Source organism: Parasteatoda tepidariorum, chromosome 1 (genome assembly GCF_982258835.1).
Source record: "Parasteatoda tepidariorum strain Cologne lab strain chromosome 1, Ptep-v5.0, whole genome shotgun sequence".
Classification (NCBI taxonomy): Eukaryota; Metazoa; Arthropoda; class Arachnida; order Araneae; family Theridiidae; genus Parasteatoda; species Parasteatoda tepidariorum.
Genome location: NC_141755.1, coordinates 85,806,744 through 85,825,813, shown reverse-complemented (window position 1 = coordinate 85,825,813; position 19,070 = coordinate 85,806,744). Strand labels below are relative to the sequence as shown.

General features: G+C 29.8%; 1 protein-coding gene across 2 annotated transcripts in view; it reads left to right on the top strand.

Moving 5' to 3' along the window:
• LOC107450063 (homeobox protein Meis1) overlaps window positions 1–19,070 on the top strand; it is a 110,293-nt gene that overhangs the window by 74,018 nt on the left and 17,205 nt on the right. For both annotated transcript variants that reach the window (XM_043039728.3, XM_043039730.3), the window contains exon 9: window positions 9,316–9,392. In XM_043039728.3, the coding sequence (XP_042895662.1) occupies window positions 9,316–9,392 (77 nt within the window). The remainder of the gene's footprint in view (window positions 1–9,315; window positions 9,393–19,070) is intronic.

Sequence of the window (19,070 nt, the reverse complement as noted above, 5' to 3'; positions counted from 1 at the left end):
ATTCGAAGAGTCAGAAATCCAAATCCGTCGGTAAAAAAAGGCTTATTTATTCAAAGAAAGTAGATTTTTGTGCCTGATTTCATCACTTAAAATATCGCCTTAACTAATTAGCATATTTGAGGTTATATGTTCGAGCCACTTACATTGAATTCAAGTACTTGAAAATGCGATCAATAGATTAAAAGTGCACTGTGCCCTCTGCACTGTACCTTTAAATTTTCACTTTGACATGGAGGATTTTTTCATATATTCGGAACATGCATCTGCCTTCCGAAAAAAGGGCAATTTAACGAAATCATAGTAATCGTACTCAAATGACTATAAATAAATAAATGTCACGACAAATCATAAAATCCATATAATCACTTAAATGAAATCAAATAAGTATTAAAAAGCCTTAACATATTTTTTTTCTTTTTTGCAGTTATAGAGAGAAAGCATGGATTTTTCACTTACAATCAACCGCTGTAAATTTTCTTTAACTATCTAGTTTGTCTCAAAAATGTTCGACGACTTAAAAAAACAAATTTTTTAAAAAAAAAAATGAAAAAATAATCTACGGTAGTTTGCTTTTTCTTCATCTTAGGAAGCAAGGCTGTAAAAATGCAGTCATTTTGGAAGCATTTTTTAGCATTATCTGTTGACGAAAAGGAAGAAAAAATTTCAACTGACCTTAACAGGGCGGGTTTTTTTAATTGGTAGTCATATTTTTGGTCACCTCATCTATGATTATCGGTATACAGGGGGCTTACAAAAATTGTTTAATGGACTTTCTACCGTAATTTAAACATAAGAAGTATGAGAGAAATCCTTCTAATTTTTAAAGGGTACTGGTAAACACGTGTATACCTACTAGTTCTTTCTTTTTTTTATACAAGTTTCTTACATATTTTTCTTCTCTGTTCACGCCCTTCAACTAGCAGAAAAATCTAAAAGCCCAGAAAAAAAATTCCAGCAGTTTGGGGAAAAAAAACTCCTTCCTCCCCCTACTGACAAAAGAATTCGAAAAGAGCAATCCTTCATACTCAAACAAGGGAACAATGGTTATCTGCGATTTCCCCATATATCCCTCTTCTACCCTCCCATATGTTTTCTTTTTTTCAGGTCCCTGGTAGTGGTTTTCTTTTGCTGTAATCGCAATGAAGAGAGTTTGCTTTCTTTCACAGAACTTTTTTATTACATCGCTTGGAAAGTGGGGGGACGAAGGAGTGGTGGGTTTGATTTCACCTATGACAATCATTAATTAGATGAGAGGGATTATTTTAAATGAACTGGGGATAACGGAATTCTTGTATCCTAAAAGAGGGAAAAAATAGATTCGATGTAAACTGTGTTGGGAAAAACAGTGTCGGATTTGGATCAAGGAATACTTTAGAAATGAGTAGCGATAGTAAGATTTTTATATAAATCAGTTATATTATTATTTTAAAATGATTCGCAGTTAAAATTTATCATTAAAAAATGCATCGCGGAACAAAAAAAACTCAAAATGCAACAAAAGGCAATGGAAAAACGTTGTACCCGAATTTAACGTCATTGAACATTCGAATTGAATTAGATATTTTTTAAAAAGTCAACTATTATACAAAGTTTAATTTCAAGTTTAATTTTGTTGTTAAAAAGTTTAATTTTGAAATGGATTTTTAATATTAATGTATTTTTAATGAAATCATATATTACATAATACATAGTTTCGTCGCGTTTTTAAAAAGTGCTTAAAGGTGCTTATTTTCGATTTTCGTTATTTAAAAGCCCTTGAAGGTGCTTTCTTCATTTCGTGTTTTTAAAAAGTGCTTAATTTTCCCTTTAAAAAATGAGATTTTTTTCGTTACCATGTCGATTTTCGCCACGTATTATGCAAAAGCGTGCTTTTCAAATTGTTCTATTCAACGTTTTCACAATTCATTTCGGCTTACCATCGGTCAACAGCGTATGAAAGCGCCAATCATTTTACATGTTTGATGAAATACTTGCGAGTCGGTATGTGCGTCTACTGAGCTGGGTTCGGTAAGATTATTGTCCGTGCAACTCTGCTGCATTTTGCAAGATATTCTCAATTTCAGACTTCATTTTCTACCCTCTGATATCGAACCGAAAAATCTCTCGATCATTTTATAACGGCTTACATAATCAAGAAAAGAGTTCCTTGTCAGAAACTAGTTATTTTCTCATGATCATCTAAAGTCTTTGAAAATTATTTTCCATTTTGTTAATGTATATAGTGCTTAAAAATATTTTTTGAGTGCTTAAAAAGTACTTAAAAGGTGCTTATTTTTTGTTGAAAGATTTGGCTACGCATTCTGTAATAGTATTATTATGAATAATGTATCGATGAAATCAATTAACAATAATGTATCATGGCCTTGATCTTTAGTTAAATTATAAATACTAGGAGGCTTTTCAAAACGTACGCGATCGCAACGAACTATAGGGGGCGTTGTTGTATGAGACGCATACCTGCGATTTCTACATGAACCGTCATTCAGTTACTCTAGAGACGTCGTTAATGTAGCATGTAGCATTGCAACGTTCCTTCTTTATTGTGACTAATTAAATGTAAAAAAGAAAAATGCTTGATATTCTTTCTTATGCAAACGAAAACAAAATGGTATCTCTTTTTATTAGAGAAGAAATATCCAAAACACATCGGAAAAATATTTGTACATTAACAGAAAAAAATATGCATATTCTTATAAGAGTTAAAACCTAATGCCCGAGAAATAGTTTTACTAAATTTAATGATATAACATGAAAGGCCCATTTAAACTTTACATTCTATAGTTTTAAGAATCATATTACTTCAAAAATTAAAATGAACAAAAAGTATACATAAGCCTCATAATTTTATGAAATTTAATTTTGTAAACAAAGTTTTTTGACAACAATTTTTATCAAAAAATTTCAAGTTTCAATAAAAATCATTATTTAGAAACTAAGAAACGTAAAATAAAGAATGCTGACGAAACAAAAACAAATGAACAATTCTTTTTTGTCGCCATTTTTAGTGCTACAAAAATTCGTCATTGGGATTTGCCAAAAACAAAACAAGATGCAATTGTATTTTTTTAGGAGGGAAATATTTTACCGAAAAAACGAAAATGTACCAATTCCCACAACATAAAACTTTATCTTGGTAAACGTTCGTTGTGGAAATGTTATTTCATTTGGAATCTTATTTATCAGAGTTCATATGGCGATATGATTGTTTTGAATCTTTGCTAAACTCTATATCGGCTCATTTTCCACCGAAATCCGATTGACTATTTTGATTTTAAATAAAGTGTTTTATTTTATGAATTGTCGCAAAAATTTTAAGGGTAGATTAGCGGCACTTAAAAACCGCCAAATCTGTAGCGGCGGTGGCGTTAATAAGTAAGTACCGAATTTTTATTCCATACTTTTCTGAATCATATTACTTCAAACATTGGAATATACAAGAAGTATACATAAACACATAATGTTATACCATTTAATTTTTCAAAAAAAGTATTTTGAGAACAATTTTTATCAAAAAATTATAAACTAAAAAACGGAAAATAAAGAATTCTTAGGATAAAAAAACGATTTCAAGAATTCTTTACATTGAAATAAAAACTTTCATATTGTTTCTTTTTTTATTATTCTTATAGTTCTTAATCAGACGTAAAAAACCATTCTGTAGAGAACCATCATCAAATGAAAAAAAAATATTTACAGTCAAATTTTTTATTGTAAAAATCATTGCACTTACCTGATTTATAATTCCCGGAGAATTCCAAAATGATAAGTTCCTTGTTTGAAAACTTTATTCTCAAATAATAGATGCATAGTTTATCCCTCCATTACTTTTAGATAACATACTATACAGCAAAATTTTATAATAGATATGAAATTGAATATGTAGCTAAAAACAGAATAGCTGAATTCTAGTTGAACTTATTCTTTCAACACTAAAAAATACTTACCAAGAAAGCGATTAAAATTAATTAAGAATCAGCACAAATGGCACTATTTCAAGTAACTTGGATAGTTTTTTATTGTTGTTTTCCGAATTATATGGATACAGAAATATATACTATTCTATAACGAAGAAGAATATGTTATAACTATTACAATTCTGTATGTTCTGAATTCATATTTATTCACTGGAATGACGAAAGCAATGTTGACTTCACTTTAATTCGTAATGAATTGAAGACAGAAGAAATGCATTTTACCTTAATACACACATCTGTAACAGTATCCGAAATTGGAAGTCATCAGTTGCAAGTTTGTTGATAATAGAAATAAAAAATTATTGCGGAATTTTTCTTCAAATGTTTGGCGTGTTCTGTTCCTGAAAGATTTACTAATATTCTGGAGATTTTTTTCAAGTTCTTCGGCCTTTTCCTTAGGGAAATTTTGTTTCTTATTTGCTGCTAAAAAATGGCGTCTGATTCAGTCAATGATTTCGATGGAACTAAATGAAAACGTGATAAATTAATGTCCGATATTTACAGGCTCCCGCTAGACGGCGTACTCGAGCGTTGCGATCGCGAATTTCGATTTCTAATTTAATTTCCTAGGAGGGAAAAAATATATCTGATGAAAATAGTGTTTGGTAAACAATGATGGATCTAGATTGAGAAATGCTTCAGAAATGAGTAGCAAAAACAAAAAAAAATTTTTTTAAATAAATCATTTATATTGTGTTATTTTAAAATAAATTTTCTTGTTTTTTTGTCGGAAAATGTTCTTGATATTTAGCCTAAATATTTTAACAGGCACGAAAAATCAAGACTGCTTTCATTATTCTTTAATTTTTTTCTTCATAAATTGTATTATTTTGCATACATTGTATGAAAATAGCAGTTTGAAATTTTTGACCTGGTTTCATGAAATTTAACTCTTAAACTGAAAATGAAGTTTAAGTGCTATTTTCGTAAATTTTTGGCGAAATTATACTTACTATTTTTATCATTATTATTACATAAATATTTTTGGTTTTCATTTCTTATGGGCAGTTTGTAATTAAAAACAGCTCAAGCGTCGTAAACTTTTAAGAACATTTATAATATTTTTTATTATTTCAATAAAGTTTTAAATGGAATATCAATTGGCACTGCTGATTTTTCATATTTTGAAAAGAAAATGCTCAATTTGAGAAAACTTACAAATCGGGCAAAAGTTAAAATCAAAATACGGAAAATGTCTATGGAAGCTGATTCGGAGAGAAAAAATCGAATAGCGGACAGAAACCGTTTTTTCACAAGGTGGTCCATCTTCACTATATAATAACTCTCAGAGAACAGATTATCCTCGTTATTGACTTGTCAAAACTTAGTATTCCTCAAAATACAATAGAGGGCGATCTAATCGTCTTTTTTGGGAGGAAAAAAAATTGACATAAACCGTCCTTGCTTTTCAAATGTCTTAACTCATAAAGGTTGTTTAGCATTCTGAAATACGAGACAAAATCGTTATGAGAATTAAACGGTAGATGGAAAAAAAAGCATTTGGGAAATAGGGCATCTGAAAAAAACGCCGGAAAGAACACTTAAAGAAAAGCACCAGAAAATCAGTTTTTAGGGTATAAGTGTAAATTTCATTACTATATTAGATTAAGTATAGAACTTCTTTGTAATCTCTTTCCATACTTTTATAAATAATTTCAATTAATGCTTGTGCAATGGAAAATTTAGAAGAAACTTAAGTTTTAACACATTTTAAGTATAATAATTCATATTAATAATTACCTGTGGATTTCATTTCTTTTATTGTATTTATAAAATTGATATTTCAAAATGCTATTATTGTTTCTCAGCTGCTGATTTAATATTAATTTGGCAAGGATAGTTTATAAAATAAAAATCAAATTCGACTTAAATAATAAAAAATGTTTTTTTATGTAAAAATATTTAAAATACACTTGTAATTCAAACAGTGTTTTTATTTTTTATTTATTTTTTCGAGTTGACTTGTGAGTTATTAATTCTTATCAGACCTTAATGTTAATTTTAGACCTTAATGTTAATTAAAATAAAAATAAAAATTAAGATTTTTTACTTCAGACTGTATTTTTAGGTTAAAATCAGTTTTATTACGGTTCACCCTTACTTCATACCCAAAATCTAAAAATACACGTATTATATCTATCGTAAGGTCATGCCATGACTATTAATCGGTCATTAAACAATCCTAATTTTTTTTAAATTCTGTATTAGAAAATATCATCAGTTTGATTACTGTTTTTTGTGACATTACATCGATTTTTTTCTGGTGCTTTTTTTCCCGTGTTTTTTTCAGTTGCTTTTTTCCAAGTGCTTTTTGTAGACTTTTTTTTTTTTTCGTGATTCGAATTATGCTATGTATTTCTCCGGGAACTTCATAAGCAGGTTTCACTGCATTTATTTCTTCACAATTCGATAAAGTTAATATTTTCTCAATTTGAATTATATCAGAATTTATCGAGCTTTTCTTGATGGTTTTGAGTCCTTGAGAGTCAATAATATGCATTTATATACATATTTTTTCAATGCAATAAAAAGAAAAAAATACTTTTGTCTGTATATAATATATGAGGGAAATAATTCATATTCGTATATAAGAACTGATTGATGGCTTATCTTAATAATTAGATCTTGTTTTATGTCTTCGTGGGGAAAATCCGGTTTTTGTAATCAGCTCTTGTGTAAAGATTGTTAATAAATTTTTCTTTTATTAGTATTACATAATTATTACGGTTGATACTGTTATTAAATTAGATTTCCTCACATGGTACGAAAAGATAATAGACAGTTTTCAATCTTTAAACGAGTACACGTATTTTGATATGCGGCCTGAAAATGTAATAAGTATTTTTTTCTCATCAATTTCTCAACCAATTCGGAAAAAAGGACTATGATTAACGAAATTATTATTTTTCCAAAAGAATTTTAATTTTGGATTTAAATTAAAGAAAAACTTCGATGCAAATTGACGTTATTGAAATGATTACTAGTTTTCTTATAAAATTTATTCAATTCATTTTTCTATTTTAACTTATTTTTAAATATTCCATCTATAGTTTAAAATGTTATCGAAAATATCAATGTACTGTAGGTTCAATCTGCATTGATCTCTGTTTAACAGGTTTGCGCGCACTAAACCGTCAAAAGAGTATGAGTGTGTGAAAATGAAGTATTCATTTCATTAAAAATATTTCAATTCAAGCAAAAACAGCTACATTAAACTAAACTTGCCATTTTCAGCAAGTCAACTTAAGCCATTTTTCTTTCTTTTTTTTTTTGGCAAGTTGTCATATTTGGATCGATGACTTTAGGTTCGTCAAGGTTGGGTCTCTAGATTCGTTTCAGCATCAGCAAAATTGAATGCATGTTATACTTTATGAATTTTGAAATTCACGCCGATAAAAAGCTCCATTACAAGACGGTACAAATTGTGTTCTTTTCTTATAATATTTCAATGAAGACGAATTATAGATATCAGTGATACATTAATCAGGGTTGGCTTTTTGCCGGCAGAAACTGGTTTTTGCCATGCCAGTGGCAGAAACTGGTTATAACCGGTAAAAACTGACAGAAACTAAAAAAACGTGTATATTAGTTCTAGTAATTGCTTAATGACATTTTGTTTAAGTAAACTGAAAAATGTACTGATTATCATTTACTAGCTTATATGCTGTATCCAAAGTATTTGGGATTGAACTTATCATGTGCTCAAGAAGAAAGTGCCAAAATTTTACTCGCCAATATTAACCCAGATTTTGTACCTTATGTCATAGCTTTGCAAAACAAATCGGCCCCATTTCTTGAAACTTATTTTTCCAGTCAAGTTTTGACAACTACCCCAGTTGCTACATAGTGGTCCAGTTTTAAAAATTATGCAATCGATGAAAGTTTCACAAATCTTGCTTGTTCCTTGATGGCAATGCCTGCTAGTTCTGCTGGACTTGAGAGAATCTTCTCAAATTTCTCGTTCGTGCATAGCAAATTGAGAAATTGTTTAGGTTTAGAAACCGCATCAAAACTTGTCTTTTGCCATAGATCACTGCAGAGTCCAAACAATGTAATATTTGATTTTGAATGGTGATAATTATGTAAATAAATTGCACTTTGTTTAACATTTAATTGTTTTCTCTATGAATTCTCCATTGTATGTCAATCTCAGTACTTACTTTTATGTCATTTTCTGAGTTTCTGCAAGTTTCTGCCACAAATGTGGCAGAAAAGGGTTTCTACCATGCCAGCTTTAACCGGTTTCTACCAGTGGTTTTAACCACCTCGGCAGAAACTTGCCAACCTTGACGTTAATAGTGTTTCAGTTGTTACTGATAATATAAGTTTAATCAGCATTATTTAGCTATCAGTGATTAATTGTTTATTTAATTCTTGAATGATTGTTAGATTGTAGTTGTCAATGATTTTTTGTGTTTTCTCGATATTTTTCGTACTTAACAAACTTTAGGTGATATAGTATTATTACACAGCGCAATACCTTTCAAAGAAGACATTAGATTATGAGAAATAGCGCTTGAGAATTTTTGGAACTTTTAAAAAATTTTCCTCAAAACTTTAGAGCAATAAAATGATGCGATTTGTGGTTTGGAATAAGTAATTTACAAGTACACGTTTGTCAGTTTTTAGATTTTAAGTCCAATTTTAATGCAGTTTAAAATGATGAGAACTGATTTGGGTGACGCTGAAATATTTTTTTAACGTCAATTGCATACTAACAAAGATGCTTATCAAAAATCTAAAAACAGGTAACTTTATACTATTTAACTACCTATCAAAAATAATTGATTGCAGAATTGTATTGTCAAAATTTTTTTCATAAAAAGTTAGTAGAGAATCTAAAATACCGCACGTTTTTTTTTAATTTTTTATCTCAAATTGTGATCAAATACGTGTATTTGGCAAAATAGGCACTTTTATGACCGTTTTCTTGAAAATTAGCCGATCGTTAAGGGGTTAACATGCATCAAAAAATACTGCCAAATAGAGTAAATATCCGTCATCAGTTTACTTGAGAAAATTAAATAAAGAAGATTAAAAGCATAGATAGAATTTTCCCTGGCCGTCTTCACCCCAAATATTGCCAAAAAACACATTTTAAATTTTGGTATCGCTTGATGTTCAATAGGGAGTATGGTGTTACGAATTGAGAAAACTGTATAATATTTTCTCCTTTTTAAAGAAAATCAATAGCATTCCTTTAATTTAAATAAGAATTTGCAACGCTAGAGCTATTCTTTGAGAATACATTCATTCTTAGATTCCCATGTTACATTTAAAATAAGTATTTAATTTCGGTATTAAATTTGTAACGTTCTTTTTTTATTTCCCTGATGTTTAGCACCCGTATCCATCTGAAGATCAAAAAAAGCAGCTTGCTCAAGACACAGGTCTTACGATTCTACAGGTAAACAATTGGTAAGTTACATGTTTAATTAAAACATTTAAGCATGTTTAAGTAACATTGGTCTCACTCTCCTTTATTTTAAAGTACGATTGCTGATGTTTTACATCAAATTTTAGGTACTGACTTTCAACATCTTAACTGTATGTTAATTTATTTAAAATCAGAAGGATTAGTTGACCATTTAACTAACACTACTACTACTTGTAATATTTCTCAATCACCGCCTCTCGATCCATCGTAACGAATTAATTAAAGACTATAAATTCTTGTTCAAAATTTCTTTGTAGAAATGATGATTTTCCAGCTAAGGGATTCATGCCCAATCTTTAGCTAACATACACCACATCAGTGGCTCAGAAAATATAATGGCCAGGCCATGCATAAAATAAGTGCGCGTGGGAATTATTGAGCATGCCCTTTCTCGCTTATTCAGAATATTTCTACAGAAAATGATTGAAATTATTTGGATACAGCTGGTGCTGGAGCAAATTACCCTGAATGAAAAGAATTCTTGGATTCTAGTACCACCTTAAAACTTTAGGTGTCAAGTCAAAAAGCCTATCTTTATTGTGACATTTTAACAAATCTTATCTGTTCCTGCATATCAAATGATCATAGACTTTCAGTGTTTCATTCTTTGCGTGGATTTAAAGCAACAATCAAATTAGCACGCCAACAATTAGAATGTCTAATATGAAGAAGAAAAAAATGACGTAGCCAAATTTACTAGAAGTCGCATTCCATGTCAAAAGACTAAAATAACTAGACATGTAGTACACTCACAAGTAAGTCCTAATGAACGCTTTTTTAATCGTATAAATCTTGATTTGATAGGACCTACGCAGTCACCAAAGTGATTTTGCACATTGCTTAACTTGTATAGCTCATTTTTCACAATGACTAGAAGCTACAGTTGACACAGAAATAATTGCCCAAGCTTTATAGAGTGAGTGGTAAAATATCCAGGATCGGAGAAACTGAAGCAGTCACTACCGATCTTGGTAGACAATTTATTCAATTATTCAGGAAAAAATTTTGGACTCCATATATCACGCACAACTGCCAATCACCCACAAGGTAATGGAGCGATAGAACGATGGCATTATACTTCATTAACAGCAATTATATGCCATACTTCCAAAGATTGGACACTATTCTTGCCATCAGCTTTGTTGGATTTACGAACTGTATATGAGGACAAACTGCTGATTTGTGCTAATAGTTTTGTTGGATTTACGTACTGTATATAAGGACAAACTGCTGAATAGGTTTATGGTTAAAATTTATGGGTCAATTTTTCACTGATCCGAAATCAGATGTTTCTGGAAACGGCTGTGTAATTAGACTGACGCAACACATACAGCTACTGAAATCAACATCAAACCATTTTGATGAAATCGTGATATCAGTGAAAAGTCACTGCTATCAGTGAGACGTTAATAATGTTTAAATTCTCCCAAACACCTGATTTGAATAAGTTGGTAATTTCTTAAAAATACTAACGAAGTGCCTTTTTTTTTTCTTCATAAAATGCTTCTCTTAAAGTGTATTTTTTCTTTCAATGATATTTTTGTACGCTGTTCTTTCCGATGTTTCTTTTCCGGTGCTTTTTTTCCTGTACTTTTTTTGTGTTCAACTCATATTTAAAGCTTTTTTAGCATTGATTCATCTGAGATTTTGTATTATAAAAACGCTTGTATGAATTCAGAAATATCGCATTAAATTATACCAATAGATGTGTCTTGAGGAAGACTGTTGGTTTTTTCCCATTTATAGTTTTCTTTTTTGTTTTTGTGTTTTTATATATATATATATATATATATATATATAATGTCATATTCGTGAGTTTCATTTTTAATCTTCCTTAGTGTACTTGTCAACTAATAATATTCGTTAAATAAATTACTCAGTGCCGTTAAAGGCAAAATGTTCTTTCTGGAACATTTGAGGACTGTAATAAGAATTCTGGATCTGCAGATGTGTTTCACACCTTCCTTTCCGTTCCCTGCAGAATTAATCCCCAAGGCACTTATTCAAAAAGGAAAAGAAGTCGTAAAATAAATGGCCGTGAAAGTTAAAGTTATGGGAAAAGGGAAGAAATGAATGAGAAATAAAAATGCATTTATCCAACCTTTACAAATGTCCCTCATTTTGTAATGATTGATGTTACTTTTCCTTCTAACCGCAGTATGAGCAAGAATAAATATTTCAAAAGTTTTAAATTTCCTTTCTCATTGTTTTTACGCTTTAATAAATATAATACTGGAGGACCTATTCTGCTTTTATAACGGGTATTCTTTTTATTTAAAAAAAAAACTGTCACGAGCTCGATTATAGAAGCAAACGTTTTATTTTAATTGAATACAATTTTTAGATGATAATTAATTAAATAATTTTAAGCACTAATATTATTTTTGTCATATATATATTCTTCTTTACTACCATCAAAATAAGGATCTAAAATCTCTGGATTTTCTTATATTTCTTTCGACAGAAAGCTTCACCAATGACTGCAAAAATATTATGATTTTATATAATCCATAATATAATCCTTTATCAAAGAAAACATATCACTTTTCATTTGCACAAGTTGTTCCATCATTTCGTCATAGCGACCTGAAATCCACATCGTTTTCTTTTTAAAATAAAACTAGGCATTCTAGCTTATAGCTCACTCACAATTAAATAATAAATAAATGGAATATAATTTTAACATCTATAATGAGATGCCTGCAAGCTATGTAGTGTGGATATCTCGATCCTGATTGGTTGTTGAAACGTGGCATTTGCTTGCATTAACTTTCGTTTGGGTAAATAAGTCCTTCAATCATCAATTCTCTTAAGTTACACATTCTATATTCTTTCTCAAATATTTCAATTATTTCATTATATATTTCGTACTTAACACAGAAACAGGCATGAAGCCATGTTGAATATAAACAAACTAATTATGCATCGAAGTTGCTAGATACGCAAATCAAAAATATGCCACAGTTGCAATAAAATATATAATCAAATAATAAATCTAAGTTAAGTAAAAGAAGTAGACGGGGAAGAATTATATTTCAACAATTTCGATGTGTGATACGCATTCTGCATTTAATTAGCTTCACGTTAATTGGCATTCTAACTTATGTGAAGTAACTGAGCACAACTTTAACACGCCATTTTGCAACTTTAACATGCCGAACTATCAGCTGACTCTGACGTCATAGGCCACACGTGTGGGTATCTGTGATCTTCTTGAAGTGCAAGTACCCTATTGATTGAACTATAGAGAAGAATTCATAAATTCCATAACAGAATTTATTTCTTATTTGAAAAGTCAAACAAGAAGGTATGCAAATGAAATTTATGCATCATTTGCTACAGTTTTCTGAATTGCAGAATATTCAACAAATAATCTTTTCGAAATAAGATGTTTATAAATTTGCGGGTGTGCATGTGAAATATTGATATTTAGCTTTTTTCTTGTACTGGCTTCGCACAAATATGTTTTGTGAAGCGTATTTCTTCAACTATTATGTTATAAAATGTGATTTTAGCGAAAATATCTTCAACACTAATGGTGCGTACATAAATTGAAATTAATATTTACTTTTTAATAAACTTGAATTTTTAGTTAGTAGCAGGTAGACTGTAATAACTTAGTAGCCACTTTTTTTATCAAGTCTAATGAGTCGGTGACCGATAGATCCTTTTAATTTAAATGCGAGATCTTCTAAACTTTTTTTTTGTTGCTTGGATTAAATTATATTTTTTAAAAAAAAAATCATATTTGAAATGCTCTATATTGCTATGAAAAGTTAATTCAACAATAAAAATAACATAAATATGTGACAAAATTTAGTTAACCATAATGAATTTAAAGGACTTTATTTAAAAAATATTTTGGGCGGCGAAATAAATTTATTGTATACATTACAACTTTGAAAATATGCGAAATTCTCCTTCCACGTGAATCTTTGAAATGGGTTGATTCTGAAGGATCAAAATTTGAATGGAGACATTGGTCATTTTAATGAAAATTCTGTTTTCCGGAGTCTTTCTACAATAACAGGGTGCGTAGCGTTTTTAAAAAAAGTGCTTACTTTCGATTTTCGTTTTTTAATAGCCCTTAAAGGTGCTTTTTTCATTGGGTGTTTTTAAAAAGTGTTCAATTTTCCCTTTTTCAAAATGATATTTTTCCTTTAGTATGTTGATTTTCGCTTCGAATTATGCAAAAAGACACAGTTCACATTGTTCTATTCAACGTTTTCACAATTAATTCAACCCCAATCTATTTCGGCGTATAGTCAGTCCGTAGCGTATGAAAACGCCATTCGTTTTGCATGATTCAAAATTTCATGATTTTTGACAATTGTCAAAAACAATGCCGAAAGGTTTTTTGACACGACAAGATAAAACCGTCGATTGTCAAAAACTTAACCCTGCCTAATTATGATATTTTTGTAAAGTGCTTAAAAACATTTTTTGAGTGATTGAAAAGTGCTTATTTTTTGTTGAATAATTTGGCTACGCACCCTGTAATAATATTAGTATTTTCTGAGGATCTCTGAAGATTTTTATAAAGCATAAATCGACCTATCAGAAAAGTTCGGAATCTGATATTCTATTGAGGTTCTACAGTAGTGGGGAGTCTAAACTTTTTACAGAGAGGAGCTGTGGTAGAGTCATTTATGTCAACAAGTGTAGAGGAAGGGAAAAGTATCACCTGAGAAAGTAGGAGGGATCGACTAAACTGCCAATCATTGAGAACGAGGAGTTGATCTTGCGCCTCCGTATCGTCGCAGTCACCCTTTGAAGGCGGGAATAACAGGATGACGAGTGTTCGAAGGGTTGATCAAAACTGCTCTTTTATTTCTTGGCTCGTTATCGCCTTTATTGGCTCCGTTTAGTCGCAGGTTTAATTTTTTTTCTATAAAATTATCGTAAAAAATTATATTTTAATATTCTGTATCAAATGTATTTCCTTTAAAATTTTTAGAAACTCTAAATTTCTGAACGCGCAATGTAAAAGTTATAAATATTTTTCTGAACTTTAAAAGTATTGTGAAAGTTTTCTTAAGAATGTTTGAAGTGCTTTCTTTCGTTTATAATTTTCGTTTTGCCCCCCTCCCTTTTTTTCAAATATGATTGCAATTGTTTTTATCAATTAACAAAGGTTACTAAAAAAGCACGAATACATTAACACTAGATTGCCCAAGGAAGTTGTGGGAACGAGAAATAGCGTTCCTACATTTTTACGGAACCAAAGACAGCATTAAAACAATCACAAGATAAAATTAAACACTTTTATTTTCCTGGAAAATGATAGAGTCACAAAAGCTGCGTGACTAACTTAAAAACAAATTAAAATTCAAAATAGTGTATAACAGAGTAGTAGTGGTTTTGTGGTTTAACAGATGCATATATATACTGGAGAAAATGTGCGATGAATAATTATGACTTCAGTATCCTGCAGTCAGTTGCAGTTAATTTCTGACAGCAGAAGGAATATCAGGATGAGAGGTCGCAGGTTCGGTATTCCAATCCGCAGGTCTGATCTAGTGAACTCTACAAAGTCATTTTGACTACTTTTTAATTTCAATTGGAAAAACAATGATGACACAATTTCTTAGAATTTTGTGACTTTTTGTACAACATATAATTTTTTTTATTGTTGATATTTACTAATAACTTGTTATATAACTGTAAATAATATAAAAAGTATCAAAAATTAATTTTAAATAAATTTCTTTATACATTAGTTATTCTTTCACAATGCAGTTATTTTGACTGCTTTTGGGCAATATAGGTATTTCAATCTTTCTAGTGCTAAAAAGTTTTAAGTAGTTGAAAACCGATTATATATATATATATATATATATATATATATATATATATATATATATATATATATATATATATATATATATATATATATTATATATATATATTATATATATATATTATATATATATATATATATATTATATATATATATATATATATATATATATATATATATTATATATATATATTATATATATATATTATATATATATATATATATATATATTATATATATATATATATATATATATATATATATATATATATATATATATATATATATATATATATATATATATATATATATATATATATATATATATATATATATATATATATATATATATATTACTTTAAATTTTCCAGATATGTTCTTGAAGTTAAAACTATTAGGAACGTGTTTTTTCCTTTTTACTTTTGCATGAAAAAAAAGAATTTCTCAAGGTTTTTTTTTTTTTTTTTGTTGGTGGGTTATGGTCAAAACTGAAGATCATCTGGAATTTTGAGAAAAACACTTTACATGGAGTACTTATTTTTGTGAAATAGGTGAACCACGTCACTGACTATTATTCTGTCTAACTATTAAGACCTAAGTATTTTCAGGGGACCTTTGCCTGGAAGGACCAATCAAAATTCAAAAATTTTCTTTCATTCAAAAATTTTCGAAATAAGGTTATTTTTGTTTAAATCTTTGACTGTGCTAACAGTGAACCACAAAGGTATATATTTCTGTAAATGCAAATTAATGAGTATTACCTAGAAACCATGTGTGGCTTACATTTGACTTGACCTTAAAATAGCAAGAAACTGAAATTTTGCGCAATTTTCAAGGCCATTTAACTACCTTATTCAAAATATCTTCAGGAAATAATAATAAATAAATACATGAATATATAAGTAGTTATATATGAAAGCTCTGAATTGTTTTAAAATTGTGATTTGGATTCAATATGAATATCTGAAGTTAGCACTCTGCCCGGAAATCGGCTTTGTCTAGAATTTCCTGAAGGGTACTTACAAATTTGCCATGCAAATATTCTGGTAGCCAAGGTAACAAACCATACTCGTTATCCAGTCAAGTGATATAATGTTACTCATTTAATATTTTACTCTAAATAGAACAAAATCACACCCAAGTCCTTATATCAAATAGTTAAGAAGTTATTTAAGTTTTATATCGAAACAGGGAAAATTCTGACTCGCACATATTTATGAGCCTGATATTGCTATCCTAGCTAGTGAGGTATTGATCCCAATGTATTTAAGTAAGCAAGTGCAAACAAGCACATAATTTTATTTCTTATGCACGGATCTATTGTTGTTAAATTATGGAAAATTTGGTTACACAAGTGGAGATTCCAAGTGTTTGGTAGAATTTTACTATATTTTTTAATCTGCAAAATTATTAAAATATCAAATATGAAATCAACCTAGCTCTAAAATCCTGTTGATCTTTTTAGAAATTCAACAGGACTCAATTTCATTTTTCGATACGTTTTTTTTTTTTTTTTTTTTTTTTTTTTTTTTTTTTTTACTTCACAGTGGTTTTAGAGAAAAGTAACAACCCAATGGCAATTTTTTTTTTTTTTTTGCTCGTACTGATAAATAAGTAAGTGACGTTGAGTAAAAATACGAAACTAAAATAGTACACATTAAGTATAAGTTTTAAGATTATCTAGAATTTGTAATTCGAATTTTGATTTGATTTTTTAATCCGAAAATAATCAGGCATTGGAGTTTGTTGAGTCTTCAACTTATACGATACCAACTAACTCCAAATCTATTATACGATAATTGTTGCATGCACTCAAAAATTTTGTGGAACTGAGCACATCCTCTTTAGATTTGTCATTTATAGTACTCATTTATCCACGATTCCAGCTTCGAGAGTAGATTTCTTTAAAATTGGATTTCGTTTGCTTCGCTTGTAACATGGAGCCGTAAACAGGATTCAATTTCGGTTCAGGTTTAAATTTGTATGGATTTTTCCATCTGCCACATTGTATAACAGACAATTAGAATTCGCAATCAACATAGCTCGCAACTATCTTCATTAATTTTACGACAAAATATACCTGAATAACTTTTTAATTAGAAAATTCTTACGTTAATAGTTTTTATAATAGCTTTACATCTTTTGTTAAACCCGCTTTCTGCTAAGAAAAGAAGAAAAATAGAAACATCATTTACTTATATACCCAAACACAACACTCGCAGAAATATTGTGGGATAAATTTGCACTATTAATATTATAATTATTGAAATAACTGGAATTTGTTTTAAGAAAGTTTTCATTCTATGATTTTCATTTTCTTCTTCTAAAGGGTTACGAATAAGTAAGTAATCACTTATATTAATCACTAACTATAAGTAAGTAATCACTTATATTTGAAATCTAAAAAGAGCCTGATCCTTTTAGATTTTAAACCCTCTATTTTTTGTTGTCAAACAAAACCTCTAGCACTGTTTAATTTCAGAAACAGAATCAAATTCAGAATCGTTTAATTCAGAAATTACGAAACATCATTTACTTATATACCCAAACACAACACTCGCAGAAATATTTTGGGATAAATTTGCACTATTAATATTATAATTATTGAAATAATTGGAATATGTTTTAAGGAAGTTTTCATTCTATAATTTTTCACATTCTTTAAAGGGTTACAATTGTTCAGCTTTGAAATCTAGAGAGAACCTGATCCTTTTAGATTTTAAACCCTCTATTTTTTTGTTATCAAACGAAGCCTCTAGCACCGTTTAATTTTGTTTCTTTGTGTATAAGATTTTAACTAGAGTTTAGTACAGTATAACTGCTAACACAAAAGATTGTAAAAAAAGAAAATCTGATTTTAAAAAATAATAATTGGCTGTAGTAGGTCACATTTAATTTAGTTACCATAAATTTATCACACCAAGTGAGAATAATGTAAGACTTTTCTTGAAAAATTCAACGCTTTTTTGAAAATAAAATGTGAAAAAGCTCTATCAATTGTTTTAAAAAATGGAAGAAAGAGAGTTGGAGAAAAATGTGTGCATTTCATTCTTGTGTAAAACGAAACCAAACGGAACAGCCTGATGTCCTCAAACGTATCAAATTTGGAAAAATACCACCCACACCATTTCCATGTTTCTGATAGTGGAAACCATAACCAAACCTTTCATTTTCTTTCAAATACAAAAATAAAATAAAACTGAAGATTCCAAAATTTTTCCATTTTATATTTTGGAGAAAAAAAAAAGAAAAAAACAAGTAGAAAGGGGGGGGGAGGAATCATCCAACTAGCTGCTGAAAGACAAAAAGAAGGAGTGGTAGAGCGGGGGATTGCAGAAAACGACATATTACCTGTCACTGTATGGGGCGACCGTAACCGGGGCAACGGCAAAAATCACTTAAGTTAATGCTCGACCCGAACCAACGTTAAGCTAAGTTAACGGCACGCTCGGGAAAAAGAAGTCGGGGCGGTCGGGTTATTTTTCATAATTTGCAGCCGATGCCCGTAATCTGTAATTGCAGGGGCCTCACCATTGATTTTGTGCTCGCGCCGGGGCTTTCCCTCGGGATCTTAAGCCCCCCACGCAAATCGCGATTGATGATCGCTGTCACAACGAAGAGCCCGGACTTTGCCAAGCCAGCCGGATTAGGGAAAATCCATGTTAAAGGTAGCAAGGGTTGCTGTGTTTGGCACGTTTATCCCCAGAGTCCTACTTAAATAAAAGTTGGGGCAATGCTGGATGATCTTAGCTGCGATTCCCCTGCATTCTTGATTTTAAGTGGGGGTGGAATATTCCAGAACATTTATAACAGATTTGCGCGTTGATGTCATCGGAAGGGTTTTTCTGAAAGACATTCT